This window comes from Euphorbia lathyris, chromosome 7 (assembly GCF_963576675.1).
Source record: "Euphorbia lathyris chromosome 7, ddEupLath1.1, whole genome shotgun sequence".
Classification (NCBI taxonomy): Eukaryota; Viridiplantae; Streptophyta; class Magnoliopsida; order Malpighiales; family Euphorbiaceae; genus Euphorbia; species Euphorbia lathyris.
The window spans coordinates 35,413-53,111 of record NC_088916.1 but is presented as its reverse complement, the minus strand read 5'-3'; the positions used below and the strand labels follow the sequence as shown (position 1 = coordinate 53,111).

Here is a 17,699-nt window from a genome sequence, read left to right as displayed (position 1 = left end):
GTACCAAAGAAAGATGGAACTTGGCGGATGTGCATCGATTGTAGAGCCGTCAATAAAATCACGGTAAAGTATCGTCATCCTATCCCTAGGTTAGATGATATGTTGGATGAATTAAATGGCGCTGTTATTTTCACTAAAATAGATCTTAAGAGTGGGTACCATCAGATTCGCATGTCATTAGGAGATGAATGGAAAACGGCTTTTAAGACTAAGCATGGTTTATATGAGTGGTTAGTTATGCCTTTCGGTTTAACAAATGCACCTAGTACTTTCATGAGATTAATGAATCATGTTTTGAGAGAGTTTATAGGTAAATTTGTTGTTGTTTATTTTGATGACATTCTTATCTATTCTAAATCTGAGGCAGAACACATAGAACATGTTAAGGTTGTATTAGATGTTTTGAGAGAACAGAAATTATACGCTAACCTTTCTAAGTGCTCATTTTGCATGGAGAAAGTTGTGTTTTTGGGTTTTATTGTTTCAGCACAAGGAGTTTCTGTTGATATTGAAAAGGTGAAAGCCATTCAAGAGTGGCCAACGCCAAATTCAGTTACCGAGGTGAGGAGCTTTCATGGCTTGGCGAGTTTCTATAGGAGGTTTGTGAAGAACTTCAGTACCATTGCCGCACCACTAACCGAGGTAATAAAAAAGAATGTTGGCTTTAAGTGGGGCAAAGCACAAGAGGATGCTTTTGAGATGCTTAAGGCAAGACTAACTTCTGCCCCCGTTTTAGCACTTCCAAACTTTGATAAATCGTTTGAAATTGAGTGTGATGCGTCGGGAGTAGGGATTGGTGCTGTTTTAATGCAAGAGGGTCGACCTATAGCCTTCTTTAGTGAAAAACTTAGTGGTGCAACCTTAAACTATCCCACTTATGATAAAGAACTCTATGCATTAGTTAGGGCTTTGCAAATGTGGCAACATTATTTATGGCCTAAAGAGTTTGTGATCCACACCGATCATGAATCCTTGAAACATCTTAAGGGTCAACAAAAATTGAACCGAAGACATGCCAAGTGGGTGGAATTTATAGAGACGTTTCCTTATGTGATTAAGTATAAGCAAGGGAAGGAAAACGTAGTTGCTGATGCATTAAGTAGGAGAGTTAGCTTATTGAATGTGATGCATGCTAAGTGTTTAGGATTTGAGTATATCAAAGAATTATATGTTGATGATCTAGACTTTGCATCTATTTATAAAGCTTGTGAACTTACTGCTTTTGGAAAATTTTATAGACATGAGGGCTACTTATTTAGAGATAATCGATTATGCATGCCTAAATGTTCACATAGAGAATTTCTTGTGAGGGAAGCCCACGGTGGAGGCTTGATGGGGCATTTTGGGGTTGCTAAGACTTTGGACATGATTTCTGAACATTTCTTTTGGCCTCATATGAAACGTGATGTGGAAAGAATATGTGCTAGTTGTATTAATTGTAAGAAAGCTAAGTCTAGAGTTATGCCTCATGGTTTATACACTCCATTACCTGTGCCGAATGAACCTTGGACTGCTATATCCATGGATTTTGTGATGGCTTTACCTAGGTCTAAGAGAGGTAATGATTCCATATTTGTGGTTGTAGATCGCTTTTCTAAGATGGCACATTTCATACCATGCCATAAAACTGATGATGCTATTAATATTGCTAACTTGTTCTTTAGAGAGGTTGTTCGTCTGCATGGGATGCCAAAGAGTATAGTTAGTGATAGAGATCCTAAGTTTTTAAGCTATTTTTGGAAGACTTTGTGGAATAAATTGGGGACTAAACTGTTGTTTTCTACTTCTTGTCACCCTCAAACTGATGGTCAAACCGAAGTAGTAAATAGAACTTTAGGACAACTTCTTAGGGCAGTTATTCAAAAGAATCTTAAGTCATGGGAAGAATGCCTACCATTTATTGAGTTCGCTTATAATAGGGCTATACATTCATCTACTAACTTCTCACCATTTGAAATTGTTTATGGTTTTAATCCTTTGACACCATTAGACTTGATCCCTTTGCCTGTTGATGAAAGGAAAAGTTTAGATGGAAAGAAAAAGGCAGAAATGGTGCTTAAGTTACATGAACAAGTGAAACAACAACTGGAGAAGAAGAATGAGCATTATGCAAAGCAAGCTAACAAGGGTCGACAATGTGTTCTATTTGAACCCGGTGATTGGGTGTGGTTGCATATGCGCAAGGAAAGGTTCCCCGCTCAGAGAAAATCAAAGCTACATCCTAGAGGCGATGGTCCATTTCAAGTAGTCGCACGAATTGGGGATAATGCCTACAAGCTCGACTTGCCAGGTGAGTATAGTGTGCATGCAACTTTTAATGTGGCTGATTTATCTTTGTTTGATGTAGGAGATGAAGATTTGAGGACAAATCCTTTTCAAGAGAGAGGGAATGATGTGATATCAAAAGCACAAGAGCATGGAACAAAGGAGCTTGGAGTTAAGGAGCCTAGTAGAAGCATGAGGGATCCATTGGAGCTGTCAATTGGACCTATGACGAAGAATCGTGCAAAGAAAGACCAACAAATGCTTAATGGACTCATCTTAAGCTTCTTTAAACAAGGAATGAATTCTAGCGAAGTCATTAAAGATGGTGTGTTTTTGTGTTGTATCCAAGCCCAAGCCCATAATAGTGATATGTAAAAAGGTTGATCATATTTTAAGAGAAGCTTTGGACTTGCATGTGTTTGGCATGTGCAAAACCCATTAGGACTCATTAAAATTAATGCTATAACCTTATAGGTTTGATTGGGCTTATTTCTAGCTAATTAAAAGGCCCAAATAATGTTAATTAGTGGGCTGAAATTGGGCTCTAAAGGACAAAAACGAATTTAATGTTTTTTCTTGTCTAATTAGGATTTCTTTTACCTTGGTGCACTAGGATTCAACTTCCTTTTTAGTTTAGGTTTAGGTTTATTTTGTAGCCTATATAAAGGCTTGTATTCTTCATTATTTTGATCAATCAGAAATCAATATTTTTATGAACAAAAGTTCTTCTTTTCCTTTGGGAATTATTTTCAATCCGGGATTGAATTCTTTATTGTGAGCTTGAGAGACCGGGTCATCATTCTTGCAATATTATCTTGATCGTGAACAAGTATTTTGGTAAGGTACTTGTGAATCGCCAAACACTCAGGTTCCAATTTAATTATTCGAAGGTGTAAGGTCAGATCTCCTTTCATTGTCTTTAATTCTTTGGGATTGGTTTGTTATCACCAATTTATGTTTGTTATTTGATTCTATTAATTCCTTAAGATAGATCGGGAAAACTTGTTGATTTGGTTATTATCTCTTTTTCATAACCAATATCACATCACTAGTGGTAGGCGGCTCGTGTCTGCACCCGTCCTGGTCCTTCTCAGAATCCACCAGGTGTGATTCGTTGGTCACCTCCACAAGCGGGTAGAGTCAAGGTAAATGTCGATGGGGCTTTGTTTAGGGATCTTGGAATTGGAGGTTATGGTTTTGTGGTTCGTGATGACAACAGAGGCTTTTTAGTCACAGCTAATGGGGTTTTACATTTTGAGTTAGACCCACTGCTTGTTGACGCTCTTTCATGCAGGGAAACCTTCAGCTGGTTGAAGTCGCAGGATTGGAGGTATTTGGAGCTTGAATCGGACTTACAATTGCTAGTGTATGCGTTACAACGAGAAACTAGTGACAGTTCGACACTCGAGCATGTTATTGCAAACTGCCAGTTTTTGTTAAAAGACCTTAATGATATTTTGGTCAAGTTTGCTCGACGTTCATCGAACTTGATAGCTCATTATTTTACAACGACTGTTAGTTCTGTATCTGATCATGGAAAATGGCTTTCTGTTCCACCATCTTTTGCTTGTAATGCTATTTATACAGACTAGTAATACAAATAAATTTTAAAATTTAATAAATTATATAACTTAAGTTGAATTATAAAATTTATTATTTTATTATATGCATCTGTTAGTAATATTAATAAAAAAATAATTATTTAGTTATAAATATATCTCTTTTTTAATTTTATATTTATTGAATTTTAATAAAAAAATTAATTTTTCATATTAAATTTATTAATTTAATATCTCAACATATTATAATATTAAAAATTATTATTATAGTATAATAATCAATAAAAAATTTAATTTTTCATACTAAACGTATTAATATCTCAAAATATTAAAAAATTATTATTATTAGTATAATTTTTATTAATATTATTGATATTCTATGATGTTATCATGTTAAATGTAAATAAAATTATAATTTTCACATATTTTTTAAATACCGATTGAACCTTTAACCCTTGACGACCCTCCATATTTTTCCTTTTTTTGATTAGTTCGGTTTTGACAACCATAAAAAAATGACTATTCAATAAGACATTAGTGAATGGATTATATATATATATATATACATATATATATATATATATATAGTCTTGATCACATGCACCTTAATGAGCATGTACTTGTATATATATATATATTATAAATAAGACGTTTTCAAAACATAAAAAGCAAATGGTTGTTTAGGACAAATATAAAAACTAAAATGTATTGAGCCACAAAATAATAAGACATCATGGATAACAATAGCGGGCGGGTTAAATACACCATTGATCACAGAACTTTCATTGTTGTGTTAAAATGATCATTCAATTTTAATTTGTCTCAATAAAATTACCCTGACAACTTCAAGAGCAACAAAACACCAGAAATATGACGTGACTTCCACATCAGTATTAATCAACTTTTAGCACTAACCGAAATGACATGTAGCTTCCACCTAGCTAACCAAAACGACACATTAGCGTCCACCTAGCTGACACGTATCTTTTCGATCAACTTGGTGAAAACGACATGTCATTTCGATTAACAGTGAAAGTTGACAAGTACTGATGTAGCAGCTATGCCACTTTTTTTGTATTTTTTTCTTTTAAAGTCGGCGAAATAACTTTATTGAGTCAAAACATTCAAAATTGAATGCTTTTATTGAAACAAGTTGAAATTGAGCGCCCATTTTGAAATACCAATAAAAGTTCAGTCACAAAAGCAGCAAGAAGAGTAAGAGATAACACAACCAACACATATATTACACAAGTAACATCTTATTTATGTTCACAACAATCTATACACAAAAATTACAATCTAATCCTTTTTTTTCTTTTTCTTCTTTTAAACTCCCTATAATTTGTCCATTGAGAAAGAATTCACCCCATTAAATTGCAATCATCTATCTATCTATCTATGTATCTATCTGTTTTAACGAAGTTTATCCTTTCCTTCGGTCAAATTCAAAAAATGCTTAATGCTTCAAAGAGTTTATCCATTTATGCAGATTCATCCAAAACGGATCACAATGCATGATATATCATCCTTACTCTTTCTTGCCAGCGCCTCGCTTGTTAAACGCTTTGCTGCCGCCTGTGGATCCTTTATCGGTTTCACCAATTCCACCGCCTCTTCGTTTTGCATCACCTACCGAAAATAATCATTCACCGATTAGCATTACAAATTGACAAAGATGAAATCAAACAACTGCAAAATGAATCATTCAAGAATCATAATAGCACGCATAAAAGCATCATAATCAAAATCAATGATACATCTCGATCATATTGTGCCTATAAGCGTAGCAACTCTAATGAATAATGTTCGAACATCAACAAAAACGCATTCCTGTTTAAAGCACACTGCACATCCTATTCATATACAACTAAGGGTTAACTCTTTGTACATATAATCTTCTGAATAGCCTGATTAATGCTGTCATCAATGGAAAAATAGAAATTGACGTTCCCAGCGAAAACATGCATTATTATATGTATCGTATAAGAGTGCGGAGCAAAAGATCAAACAACCTACAAACAATTGCCTCCTCGAGCTAAGGAAAGGGTTATTGTTGTGAATTTGATTAATATATAGCCATAGTTGTTGAAGGCGCAAGGCGCACTAAGGCGCTAAGGGGGTCAATTTCTACTTTGTTCTGAGCCTCGTGTTCCTCAGGCGCTCGCAACATACAATAATCAGGCTACTTTGAAGATTATATGTACAAAGAGTTCTTCCACGACTATGGCTATATATTAATCAACTAAGGCGCTTGCAACATATAATAATCAGGCTAGGGTCAAGGCGCAACGCAAGGCAAGCGCCTGAGGAATACGAGGCTCAGAACAAAAAAAGAAACTCTATTACTAGTTAAAGCATATCAATATTTGATATCAATACCACTAGTAGAGTAATACTAGTTAAAGCATAAACCAAAAAAACACACTTATGAACATACAAACAAGACAAAAACATATAAAAGCATAAGGGTAAATTATACCCATGGTCACTGAACTTTGCTTTTTTTAACATTATGGCTACTGAACTTCAAAACTAAAAGCCACTCAACTTTACACTTTTTAACATCGTGGCCACTCAACTTTAACTATCTCCTCAAAATGACCGTTAACGACTTCAAAATAAAAATATTCAAGAATTAAAATTGTTCAGAACGACATTTACCATGAAACCACATTTTTTATTTTCCAAAATAACTTTTTTTGGAGCTTTCTCTCTCTGAACATTCACTCTCTCTCTCCTAACCAAACAACACCTAATAGCCTCAAAACGAAAAGCTTCAAGAATTAAAGTTGTTTAGAATATCATTAACTCTTCAAATTTTTTTATTTTGAGACCGTCAACGGTCGTTTTGAAGCGTTGAGTGGCCACGGGTGTTAAAAAGTGTAAAGTTGAGTGGCTTTTATGTTAAGTTTTGAAGTTCAATGGCCATGGGTGTAATTTACCCAAAAACATAACACTAAATTTCTAAAACACCAAGTTAAGTTCATACTTCATAGAGACATTAACATATACTTAACGTCTTAATTAGTACCTAACTAATGCCACTAAACTAATAACCATTCATCGTGTCGCAGTTTCTTCTGTTTCAGATGTTGTAGCAGTTTCTGTTTGAGTGGAGACTATTCTTTAGTCTTTCTATATTTACGTCTCTTGATATTCTTATTTAGATCAAGGGTTAAGATTAAATTCATTTAAATTAGATAAGTGGTTGAGATTAATCAGCCATTTGTTTTACACAAAACAGTAAAAAAAAAAAAAGGAGGTGTGCATCGACTCAGGCTCCAAAGCCATGGCGAGGCGCACAAGGTGAGATCCTTTTAAACTGCACCACGCACAAGGCATTGTTATAGAATATAGAAACAGAATTAGTGTTAGGGTTCTTTCATGAAATTTGAAAGATGTCAGAAAGTGAATCAAAAAATATAACGGCATGGTCTAACAACACGTCACCGGGACACGCAGCTGACTTCTTTAACTATAAATAAGTCATTCTTGATGCACTAAAATACAGAAGGCAAATCTAAACAACCTCTGAATCATGTTGCATATCCATCAATGACAATTATAAATGCCTAGAAGCTAACATAATACGAAGAAATTCAGAAAACAAATTCATCACCATAACGCAGATGAGTAAATTCTCTGCGTTATGAAGATCTCGATGCTCTCCAACTAAATATATCAAATAACGCAGGTGTAAATTCTCTCACACCCTATTTGGAATGGATTGAAATTCGCCAAACTTTAAGGAATTCATTTCTGCTGATCCAATATTCATACTTGGAATAGAAGAAAGTATATATTTCAATCTACAAATCAATTTCTAAGAAATTAGACATAACTAAACCAAATTCTATATATAAGAAACTTTCAGACCAATTCGGTAATACATAACTGCTATGTTACACAGACACTCCTCTTTAGTAGCGTTTCTAGTTTCTAGTTTCTAGTTTCGTGTCTGTTTTTGTCTGAAGGCTATTTTATGAAGGTTATGTTTTAGCGATTCTCTCTCAGATTTCTCTTCCTGTCACTCTCTCTCTCTCTCTATCTCTCCTCTTACTCTGATTCTACCTTATTGCCTCTCACTCTTCCTTCTTTTTCTCTTTGTTTAAACATTTATTCGTTTTCTTCGGGACAAATGAATTTTGTTTTAGACACATTTGAAATATACATTATCTTGAATTCAATTAAAAAAATCATATTTTAAGTCCGTGTAGTTTGAAATATCAAAATTCATTTTTCAACAAACTTATTTCAAATATATCCACATTCACAATCATTCATTCAATATATTACAGCAAGCATAATTGTTAAAGGCGCAAGGCACACTAAGGCGCTAAGGGTCCTGGAGCCTAGGCTCAAGGCGCGTGCCTGAGAACACGAGGCGCAGAAAAAATATATATACTCTATTACTTGTTATCAATATTTGATATCAATATCACCAATACTCTATTACTAGTTAAAGCATAAACCATAAAAACACACTTATGACCACACAAACAAAGACAAAACCACATAAAAACATAATACTAAATGTCAAAAACACTAAGTTAAGTTCATACTTCATAGAGACATTAATATATACTTAACGTTTTGACCTAAGTACCTAACTAGTGCTACTCAACTCATAATCATTCATTGCCAATCGCAGTTCCTTCTGTTTCTGTGTGTCGCAGTTTCTGTTTGAGTGGAGACTATTCGTTACATGACTTTGCTCTTAATCCCTCTCTAATAATTCTATATTTACGTCTCTTGATATTCTTATTTTGGTCAAGGGTTAAGATTAAGTTTATTTAAATGAGATTAGTAGTTGAGATTAATCAACCATTTGTTTTACACAAAACAGTAAAAAAAAAAACCCTAGTGAAAACAGTATATGTTACTGAGGCGCGCCTTGACTCAGGTTCCGAAGCCCAGGCGAGGCGCACAAGGAGAGAGCCTTTTAAACTGCACCTCGCCTTGTGCAATCAAGGCTGCCTTTAACAACTACGCTAGCAACAAACCCACAACTCATAGAAACAAATGCAACCAAATAAAACTCTTTATGGTTGCTCTTTCACCAAAAAATAGCTATTATCATTACAATATCGTACAAACTAAATAAGAGCCTTAAAATTTTGAAAAAGAATTAGTTTCTTAAATGAGATTGGCCAAAGAAAGCATAGAAGCTATAAAACCTTCCTCACATAACGGTTTCTTCTTCCATAATGTGAAGTCTAAACTAGACAAATTTAGCCATTGGCGTGATATATGGTTAAGATAAGTATAAAATCCTTGAAGGAGAAGCTGCAAAAATACACCTAACGTTGTTAACCAAGAGCAATATTACCCATGATACAATTAAGGACTTAAAGTTGTCAAATTAGTCCAATTTTAGACATCACTAATAGCTTCACTAACACTGGTAGAAGTTCGGTTCCTCTAATCTACGTGGCTTCCATCCTGTTATTCAAAAAATTTAAAACCCAACTCAGCATTTCTTCAAAAAAGAAAAATTCAACTTCATCAAAACCTCTGCCTATCTTCTGAAATTATTTGTAATCAAAAAATCCCAAGAGCTCTGAAAATCCTAAAAACCCCTCCACTCCTTAAATATATTTCATATCTTTCCTGTGAATGTCGCTCCTTGCAATCCTTGCAAATTCTTCATATCTATAATTGCTCCTTATACACAGCTCTTATTATTTTCATATATTTCCACAAACGAGCGATTCATCATGCTTCTGAATATTTCACATTTGAATGAATGAAATTTCCTTGCAATCTGTCGTTACACATGATCTGATATCGGCTTTATTTAAAATTGGATTCTCCGGCAAGGCACTTGAGTTTCCGTCATGGTTACTGGGAAAAGGGAAGGATTATTTGAGCAAGGGTTTAAAGAGAGATCTGAGAGAGAGATGGACTGTTAAAGAGTTGCTTGACCATCCTTTTGTTGATGTTAAAGAGGTTAGTATGAGTTGTTCTCCAAGCTGTGTGTTGGATTAGGATTTCTGGGATTCCATGGACGGATTAGAAAGTCCTAATCAGGATTTGCAAGTTGAACATTTATCAAATTCGAACTTTTCAAAATCGAAATTCTCCAGCTGAGAGGATTAAGTGTTTGATGGGATGTGATCTTGAATCGAGTTTGAATTGGGGTGAGGAATGGATTACTGTTAGAAGTAGTAAAATTGAGGAAAATGAGAAACCAATGTGATGAAAGCCCTGTAAATTAGGGGAAAGGATCAATTTTAACAGAGTTAGGGAATCTGTTAAGGGTGTCTAAAATTGGATCAATTTACAAATGTTAGGTCCTTAATTGTACAATTTCTAACCTTAGGGGTAATATTGCTCTTGGTTTGCAACGTTAGAGGCATTTTTGCACCTTATCCCGTCCTTGCAAGAATTGTAAATAGGAGACATGAAAATGACAGGCAATGTAGAATTTAGTGCATCTATGAATGTAAAACAACAAAATGCTCATATATCCTTAGTTTTCGTCCCAATCTAATTTTACTATCGACATGCATAAATTTAGGCCTATGAACTTTTCAATTTTCAAATTATCATTAACTTCCATAGTTTCAGGCTTCTGCTACGACGGTCCTTCACTAGTTAACTGGAACCAACTAGATGTTAACTGAAACAAATAGTAAGAACAACATTCTCTAGAGAGAAAAAAGGTATCACCAAGAATTTTCAAGGCAAATCTTTCGCATCAGCTATAGTTGGAAATCTTGAAGCAAACTGAGGCCATCTATGTTGCACAGACTCGGATATGGACACGGACAACGTTGTTTCTAAAACACAACCTTCACAAAATAGTCTTTAAAAGAACACGGGCATGAACACGAAACAAGGAACGCTACTAAAGAGTGTCAGTGTGACATAGGAGGCCATATATCCATATGTCAGGCAAAGAAGTGGGAAGTAGAGTTTGATCCTGCATATAGTGGAGGAAATCTAATCCGGTTTGCTTTGTAATATCGACAAACGACAAGTATTAAGGGACAAGCAAGTAATTGAAAAAATGTGAAAATGACAAAAAAGATAACTACATGTGAGGGGATAACGACTGACTTTCCACAAACTGTCACTTGCTAATATAAGTATATTATAAGACAACTGAGGCCATCTATGTTGCACGGACATGGACACGGAAACCGAAATGGATATGGACACAGAAAACGTTGCTTCTAAAACAGAACCTTCCTAAAATAGCCTTCAAAAGAAAATAGATACGAATACGAAACGGACGTGAAACGCTATTAAAGAGAAGTGTATGTGTAACATAAGAGGCCATATATGCATATGTCAGCAAAAGAAGTGGGAAGGAGAGTTTGATCCTATCCTAGATTTAGTAGAAGAACTCCAATCCGCTTTGCTTGTAATATCGACCCATGATAGATATTAAGGGACAAGCAAGTAATCAGAAAAAAATGTCAAAATGACACAAAATCTAACCACATATGAGGTGCTATAACGACTGACCTTCCACAAACTGTCACTTGCTAATATAATTATATTATAAGACAACTGAGACCATCAATGTTGCACGGGGACGGAAATGGATATGGACACAAAAAACGTTGTTTCTAAAACATAACCTTCCCAAAATAGTGTCCAAAAGAAAATGGATACGAATATGAAACCGACGTGAAACGCTATTAAAGGGAAGTGTATGTGTAACATAAGAGGTCATATATGCATATGTCAGGAAAAGAAGTGGGAAGTAAAGTTTGATCCAACATTTAGTAGAAGAACTCTAATCCGTTTGCTTTGTAATATCGACAAACGACAAGTATTAAGGGACAAGCAAGTAACCAAAAAAATGTGAAAATGACACAAAAGCTAACCACTTATGAGGTGTTATCACGACTGACCTTCCACAAACCATCACTTGCTAATATAATTATATTATAAGACAACTCAGGCCATCTTGTTGCACGGATATGGACATGGATATGGACACAGAAAACGTTGTTTCTAAAACATAACCTTCCCAAAATAGTCTCCAAAAGAAAACGGATACGGATACGAAACGAGGAAACACTACTAAAGAGAAGTGTCCGTGTAACATAAGAGGCCATATATGCATATCTAGACAAAGAAGTGGGAACTAGAGTTTGATCCTATATTTAGTAGAACAACCCTAATCCAGTTTGCTTGTAATATCAACAAACAACAGATATTAAGGGCAAGTAATCAGAAAAATGTCAAATCGACACAAAAGCGAACCACTTATGAGAGGTGCTATAACGACTGACCTTCCACAAACCGTCACTCGCTAATATAATGAACTCCATAGTCGAATCAAGGGGCACATGTCTTACATCAGGTTCTGAACTCAAATGTGCTTTAAGACTTTGATCTCCAAAAGCTCTTGCAACAGCAAGTTGTCCATTAACTCTGGGTACATCACCTGAAAACGATTTATCAGTTCCTCAATCCAAAATGAGCTAAAAACTTGCACAAAATACACAAGTGCTGCACAATTAAAAGCTCAGCCATTATATTACCAGGAAGAGTAGTGACAAAGCCACCCTGTTTCTCAATTCTTTTCCGTTCCATATGCGGCTCATGGTCAACAGTAAGCTGATTAGCAGAACCTCTTTCACAAACAACAGCTCTAGAATCACCAACATTAGCAACCCACAAGTCCTTTCCATCAATAACAATAGCAGTAACAGCAGTAGAGCCACCAGGTCCCAAATTAATAGAATTCTCTAATATATATTTATCAGTGTTCCGATAAGCATTCTTAATTGCAGTCCTAGGATCATCTAAGAAGTTGGGCTGTAAAAACAGAACAAGGAATCAAAATGAAATTAAATAGCAGAGTATAAGAAATTAAAAGAGGAGACCTAGAAGACAGTCACATACCTCTTGAAGTATGTTAAGGAAAAGATTGTCTTTCAAATAACTAGGAACACGATCGCCAAGATGCCCATCAAAGATAGCAAATAATCCAAGTTCATGATTCTTGATTTTCCGATACTCAGCTACATGATAATCTTCCATATCATGGCCGGATTTACCTTCTACTAACTGAAACCCATGAGACATCCGTTTATTCGATGATTTACTTTTCCCTTTCCCTGAGTCAGGGGGAGACGAATCTAAGCAGGCGGCGCTCTACATGAAATTCAAGGACTGAACATCAAAATCAAAATCAAATACATAAAAAAGGGGGGAAATTAAAAAGTAAGCAAAACCTTGATCCTCTGGAAGAAAGGGGTGCGTTTGGAGGTGCGAGAAGCACCTGCTACTGAGTGCCTACTCATAATATATAGTACTACTTATTTCAATTTCAATCATATAAACAGAAATTACAGAAAGGAAGAAGGAGAAGGGGAGAGAGGAGGAAGAAGAAGAAGAAGTGAAGGAAAGCGTTTACCAAATCCGATTTTGCTTTTTTTTTTCTTGTTAAAAAAGTATTCTTATGAAATTCTTGTTTCAGTCAAAGCTTAGATTTTTATTTTTGTTTATTTTTTTAATTCTTCTTATGTAATTCCTACTATTTTAATTTGAAAATGTCTTCTCCATTATGATTTCATGACCAACCAAAAATCAAATCCATGGATCATACGCGTATTCTCACTTGGAATTTTCCTCCACCTTTTTTTCTCCTAAACAAAATTTCCCTTTTTCACTATAACTCTTTGATGCTCATTATGTGCATTCAATGCAAAATATTAGGGTTATGGGCTAGTTTGGTTCGCATGTTATTAGTATATAGTGATGATAATGGCTATTTTATCGGTGGATATCCGATTCTAACGAGATTATACATACATGATTGGATACGTGATGGGTATGAGTTTAAAAAAATTACACGTCACGGATATGGGAATACCCCTAGAGTACGTGTTATGCGTCATATATTTGACTTTCATCCATTGACTTTTACGGCTAAGCCAATTTATTTTTATTTATTAAGGTTGATTAGAATTTTTGAATTTGGAATGTTAAATTTGTAGATGAATTATTTAGGGATGATTTATTAAATTTGTATTATTTTTGTTTTATGTATTGGTCCTTGACGGGTAAGGGTGCCCGCGATTTGAATGAGACGGGTATGGGATTCACGAAATATACTCGTTTGGGTAATGTGACAGGTAGGGGTAATGAAAAAATAAACGGGTAAGGTTTTGAGATTGACACTATCCGCGGATACACGGTACTACCCGACTCTAATAAGATTATCTGTCCCGTATATAAAAGGGTATATGAGCTCAAAACAAATTACCCGGACGGGTATGGGAAGATCCTATAGGCAGGGCCGGCCCTGGGCATAGGGCCGGGGTGTGCCGGCCTAGGGCCCATGGCTGAAGGGGGCCCAAAAAAAAAATTAGCCTTTATATGTATATATGAAATTTAATTTTTTTTAATATAAATAGTGATTCGGAATATCACTTAGGCCCAAGAGGCCCAACGGTGCCCGACCAGCGAAAGGGCCAGGGTAACAGAAGGCCCACATGCCCAAGATAATTCAATATATAAATATACCAATGAAGGAAGGAAGAGAGGATCGGGTAACTATTTTCCTACCTCACTCTCATTTGATTAGAATACGCTCTCGAACTACTAACTGTCTTGATCGTCGGAGTTTCTGCAGGAACCGTTCCCCGCATAGAGACGACCCCCGAAGAAGCCAAACCTTCCCGACGAAGATCCAGATCACTGTTCCGCATTCCCTGATTATTTGGTGCGGTGAGCATGGATTACAAGTGACCTCGGAGCTTCAAACAAAATGCAAACCCCAACTGACTTTGTTACGACGCTAGCGCCGGAAGTAGGAGCAACCAGCTCCATGACTAATGTCGAGCGTTCCGTTCCGACCATTCCAATTTCCCCCAGAAACCTGGGACCACTGATGGAGGAGGTGAGCCCTGAAGAAGAAGAGACTTACAATACCACACAGCTCCTCAGTGCGATACAAGGTTTTCAGACCACCCAGGCTATTCATACGGCGGCTTAGATGAAGATCATAGATCAACAGAGAAGCTTTCAGGAGGAGAACGCCAAAATCTGGCAATACCTTAAGGAAGCAGCGGAAATACAAAGAGAGGGGGCGCTGCCAGGAGAGCCCGCAGGACCCGGGGTCCTCGCAGGGAGGGGCGCCGGAGATGCCACGGCCGGAGAGAGCGGTGCGCGGCGCGATGAGACAGCGGCTGCGAGTAATGAAGACATGTTGGAACTAAAGATCCAGCGTTTTCTGGACAAGAGGGTCCTCGGGGGCGTCATGGGAGGAAGCATCACCTCCAGTAAAACACCACTAGTACAAAGGATCATCGAGACGAGATTCCCACGGGACTGGAAGGCCCCGCGGCTATCGCAGTATTCGGGAACCGAAGACCCAAACGACCACGTGGCATCTTTCATGAGTACCATCAACTTGTACTCGAAAGACGAGGACATCATGTGCAAAGTTTTTTCGACCACACTCTCTTCAAGTGCCCAAGAGTGGTATCGAGGACTCGCTCCGGAATCAATTGACTCATTCGACCTCCTGAAGGACCTTTTCCTCTCCCGTTTCGCCGCGGCAGCGAAAGTAAGGAAGATCAGTTCGGACCTCAACGGGCTCAAACAGCGAGCAAATGAGCCACTACGCAACTTTCTTTCCAGATTTCACCATATGGCCTCTCAAGTCAAGGGTCTCAACCTCGAAGTGGCTCATGATGCCTTAGCAAAAGGGACCTCGTGTGAGCCCCTAAAGCAGAAGTGCTTCAGAAAGATGCCGCGATCCTTCGAAGAACTCATGACCATGGCACAAACCTTCGTCCGGTATGACGACTGCGACCGGCCCGCCGAGTACAAAGAATCAGAAAGAGACAAGGCCAAAGGCGACATGCACAAACAGGAAAGAAGCAGGCCGACCGCAGAGGCACGTGACGAAGGCAAGGCGCGCAGGGAGGCCCCGATGCCTTTCCCAGCTCGAGTCGAGCGAACTAACATTGAGCGCAGAGGGGACCGATCCCGCGGGAAGGAGGTGCATTATGCTCAGAGCCAGCCTCGCCGATTCGCACACCCGGCTCCGCCGGTCGATAAAGGCAAAACCCGTGTAGAAAAGGAGTACTGCAAGTATCACAAATCCTCCGGGCACTCCACGGAGAACTGCTACCAGCTCCAAAAAGAGATTGAGCGGATAACTGAGCAAGGTGCGTCACCAAAAGTAGTTAGGCAGAGGGAGCAAAGCCCGAAGCAGTGGGACACCGGCCGAGCAGATGAGCCAAAGCGGCCTAGGTACCACGGGGAGATCCACGTCATAAGGGAGGGAGCTCCGACACTCTACACGCCTCCGGAGAGCTCCTGAAAGAGAAAAGCAGTTGACCAGACTCTGACGTTGCAGCCACCACTCCGGACCAACCATTCGGAGGCACTTGTGGTCACCATCAACTTCGCCGGCTTTAAAACGCACCGAGTGTTGGTGGATACAGGCAGCTCGGTAAACTTGCTCACCTGGAAGGCACTCCGCGCAATTAGAAATGCTCACACAGCCCTCCGAGCAGGGACTTTCCCCCTGGTTGGCCTGTCGAAAATCGAAGTCCCAGTGAAGGGAGGCATCTCCCTGTCAACAGTCTTTACCGAAAGTGATAAAGAAGTAGAGGACACTGCAGAGTGGGTGGTGGTTGATATCCCCTTGGCCTACAATGTCATCATCGGAAGACCTCTGCTAGCTAACTTGAAGGCCACAGTTGATATCTCCGAATTATGCTTGACTTTGCCGGTCCAGCATGGCAGAATCACCATCCAAGGGGATCGCATCTTGGCCAAGAGACTGCAGTGGGAGGCTACTCAACCTCGGACAGAGCTTTACCTGGAAGACGGTCTGATGGACATAAGGGGATACAATCCCATACCTATTGAACCGGTCAGCGACTATGCCATCGCGGACACCAAGACAGTGAAAATTGGGACTAGACTCACGCCCCATTTGGCCGGCGAGATCAAGGTTGTTCTATCAGAGCATGCAGACGTGTTCGCTTGGTGCACCGAGGATATCACGGGAGTCTCACCCGAGCAAGCAATACATAGACTAAGCATCGACCCCTCCGTGGAGCCCCTAAAGAAGAAGATGAGAGTGCAAGCAAAGGACAAACAAGCTGCAGTCAAGGAAGAGATCGAGAAGCTTCTAGTTGTGAAATTTATTCGCAAGGTTCACTATCCGGATTGGCTTTCTAACGTCGTACTTGTAAAGAAAGCCAGCGGAAAGTACCGCATGTGTGTAGATTTTACGAATGTTAATAAAGCATGCCCAAAGGATTCTTACCCGCTGCCTAACATAGATCAGCTTCTCGACCAGACAGCTGGTCAGAAAATCTTATCTCAGTTTGACGCCATCGCTGGTTTTCAGCAGATCCCTATGGACCCGGCCGATGCCGAGAAAACTTCCTTCATTACGCATGAAGGCACTTATTGCTACAACGTCATGCCTTTTGGGTTGAAGAACATGGGGGCCACCTACTAGCGACTGATAGATAAGATGTTCACTCACCTCATCGGCAATACTGTACAAGTATACATCGATGACATGGTTGTCCTAAGCACTGTTGAAAGCGACCATCCGCGTGACTTGGCGGAAGTGTTTAAAATTTTCAGAAATTACAACCTCAAGCTGAACCCGGAGAAATGTTTCTTCGAAATTCGTAGCGGCAAGTTCCTTGGCTGCGTGGTGTCTGAGAAAGGTATCGAGCCGAACCCCGCAAAGATCGAGGAAATCTTAGCGATAGAAGCACCACGCAACTTATAGGGAGTTCAGAGGCTCAACGGAAGGATAATCGCTTTGAGACGGTTCATTTCCTGCTCGGCGCAACGATGTTTACCCTTTTATAAGGCAATCAAGAAGGAGCATCCTTTCAGGTGGTCTACGGATTGCCAAGCGGCATTCAG

At 38.4% G+C, this 17,699-nt stretch overlaps 1 protein-coding gene across 1 annotated transcript; it reads right to left on the bottom strand.

The window, feature by feature from the left end:
* Nucleotides 1-5,026: 5,026 nt before the first annotated feature.
* LOC136235071 (probable protein phosphatase 2C 44) lies at nt 5,027-13,267 on the bottom strand. Its single transcript, XM_066024591.1, has 5 exons — nt 13,022-13,267; nt 12,690-12,941; nt 12,326-12,602; nt 12,074-12,228; nt 5,027-5,453 (listed from the first exon to the last, which is right to left on the bottom strand). The coding sequence occupies exons 1-5, from the start codon at nt 13,088-13,090 to the stop codon at nt 5,316-5,318; spliced, it is 891 nt and encodes a 296-aa protein (XP_065880663.1). The 5' UTR covers nt 13,091-13,267; the 3' UTR covers nt 5,027-5,315.
* Nucleotides 13,268-17,699: the final 4,432 nt, after the last annotated feature.

Bases quoted from the DNA above. Each gene is read 5' to 3' on its own strand.
- LOC136235071 (XM_066024591.1), bottom strand. From the start codon at position 13,090: ATGAGTAGGCACTCAGTAGCAGGTGCTTCTCGCACCTCCAAACGCACC. The intron at 12,942-13,021 runs GTTTTGCTTACT...AATTTCATGTAG, and splicing joins CTTTCTTCCAGAGGATCAAG to AGCGCCGCCTGCTTAGATTC. The intron at 12,229-12,325 runs GTAATATAATGG...AATCGTTTTCAG, and splicing joins CTTTGTCACTACTCTTCCTG to GTGATGTACCCAGAGTTAAT.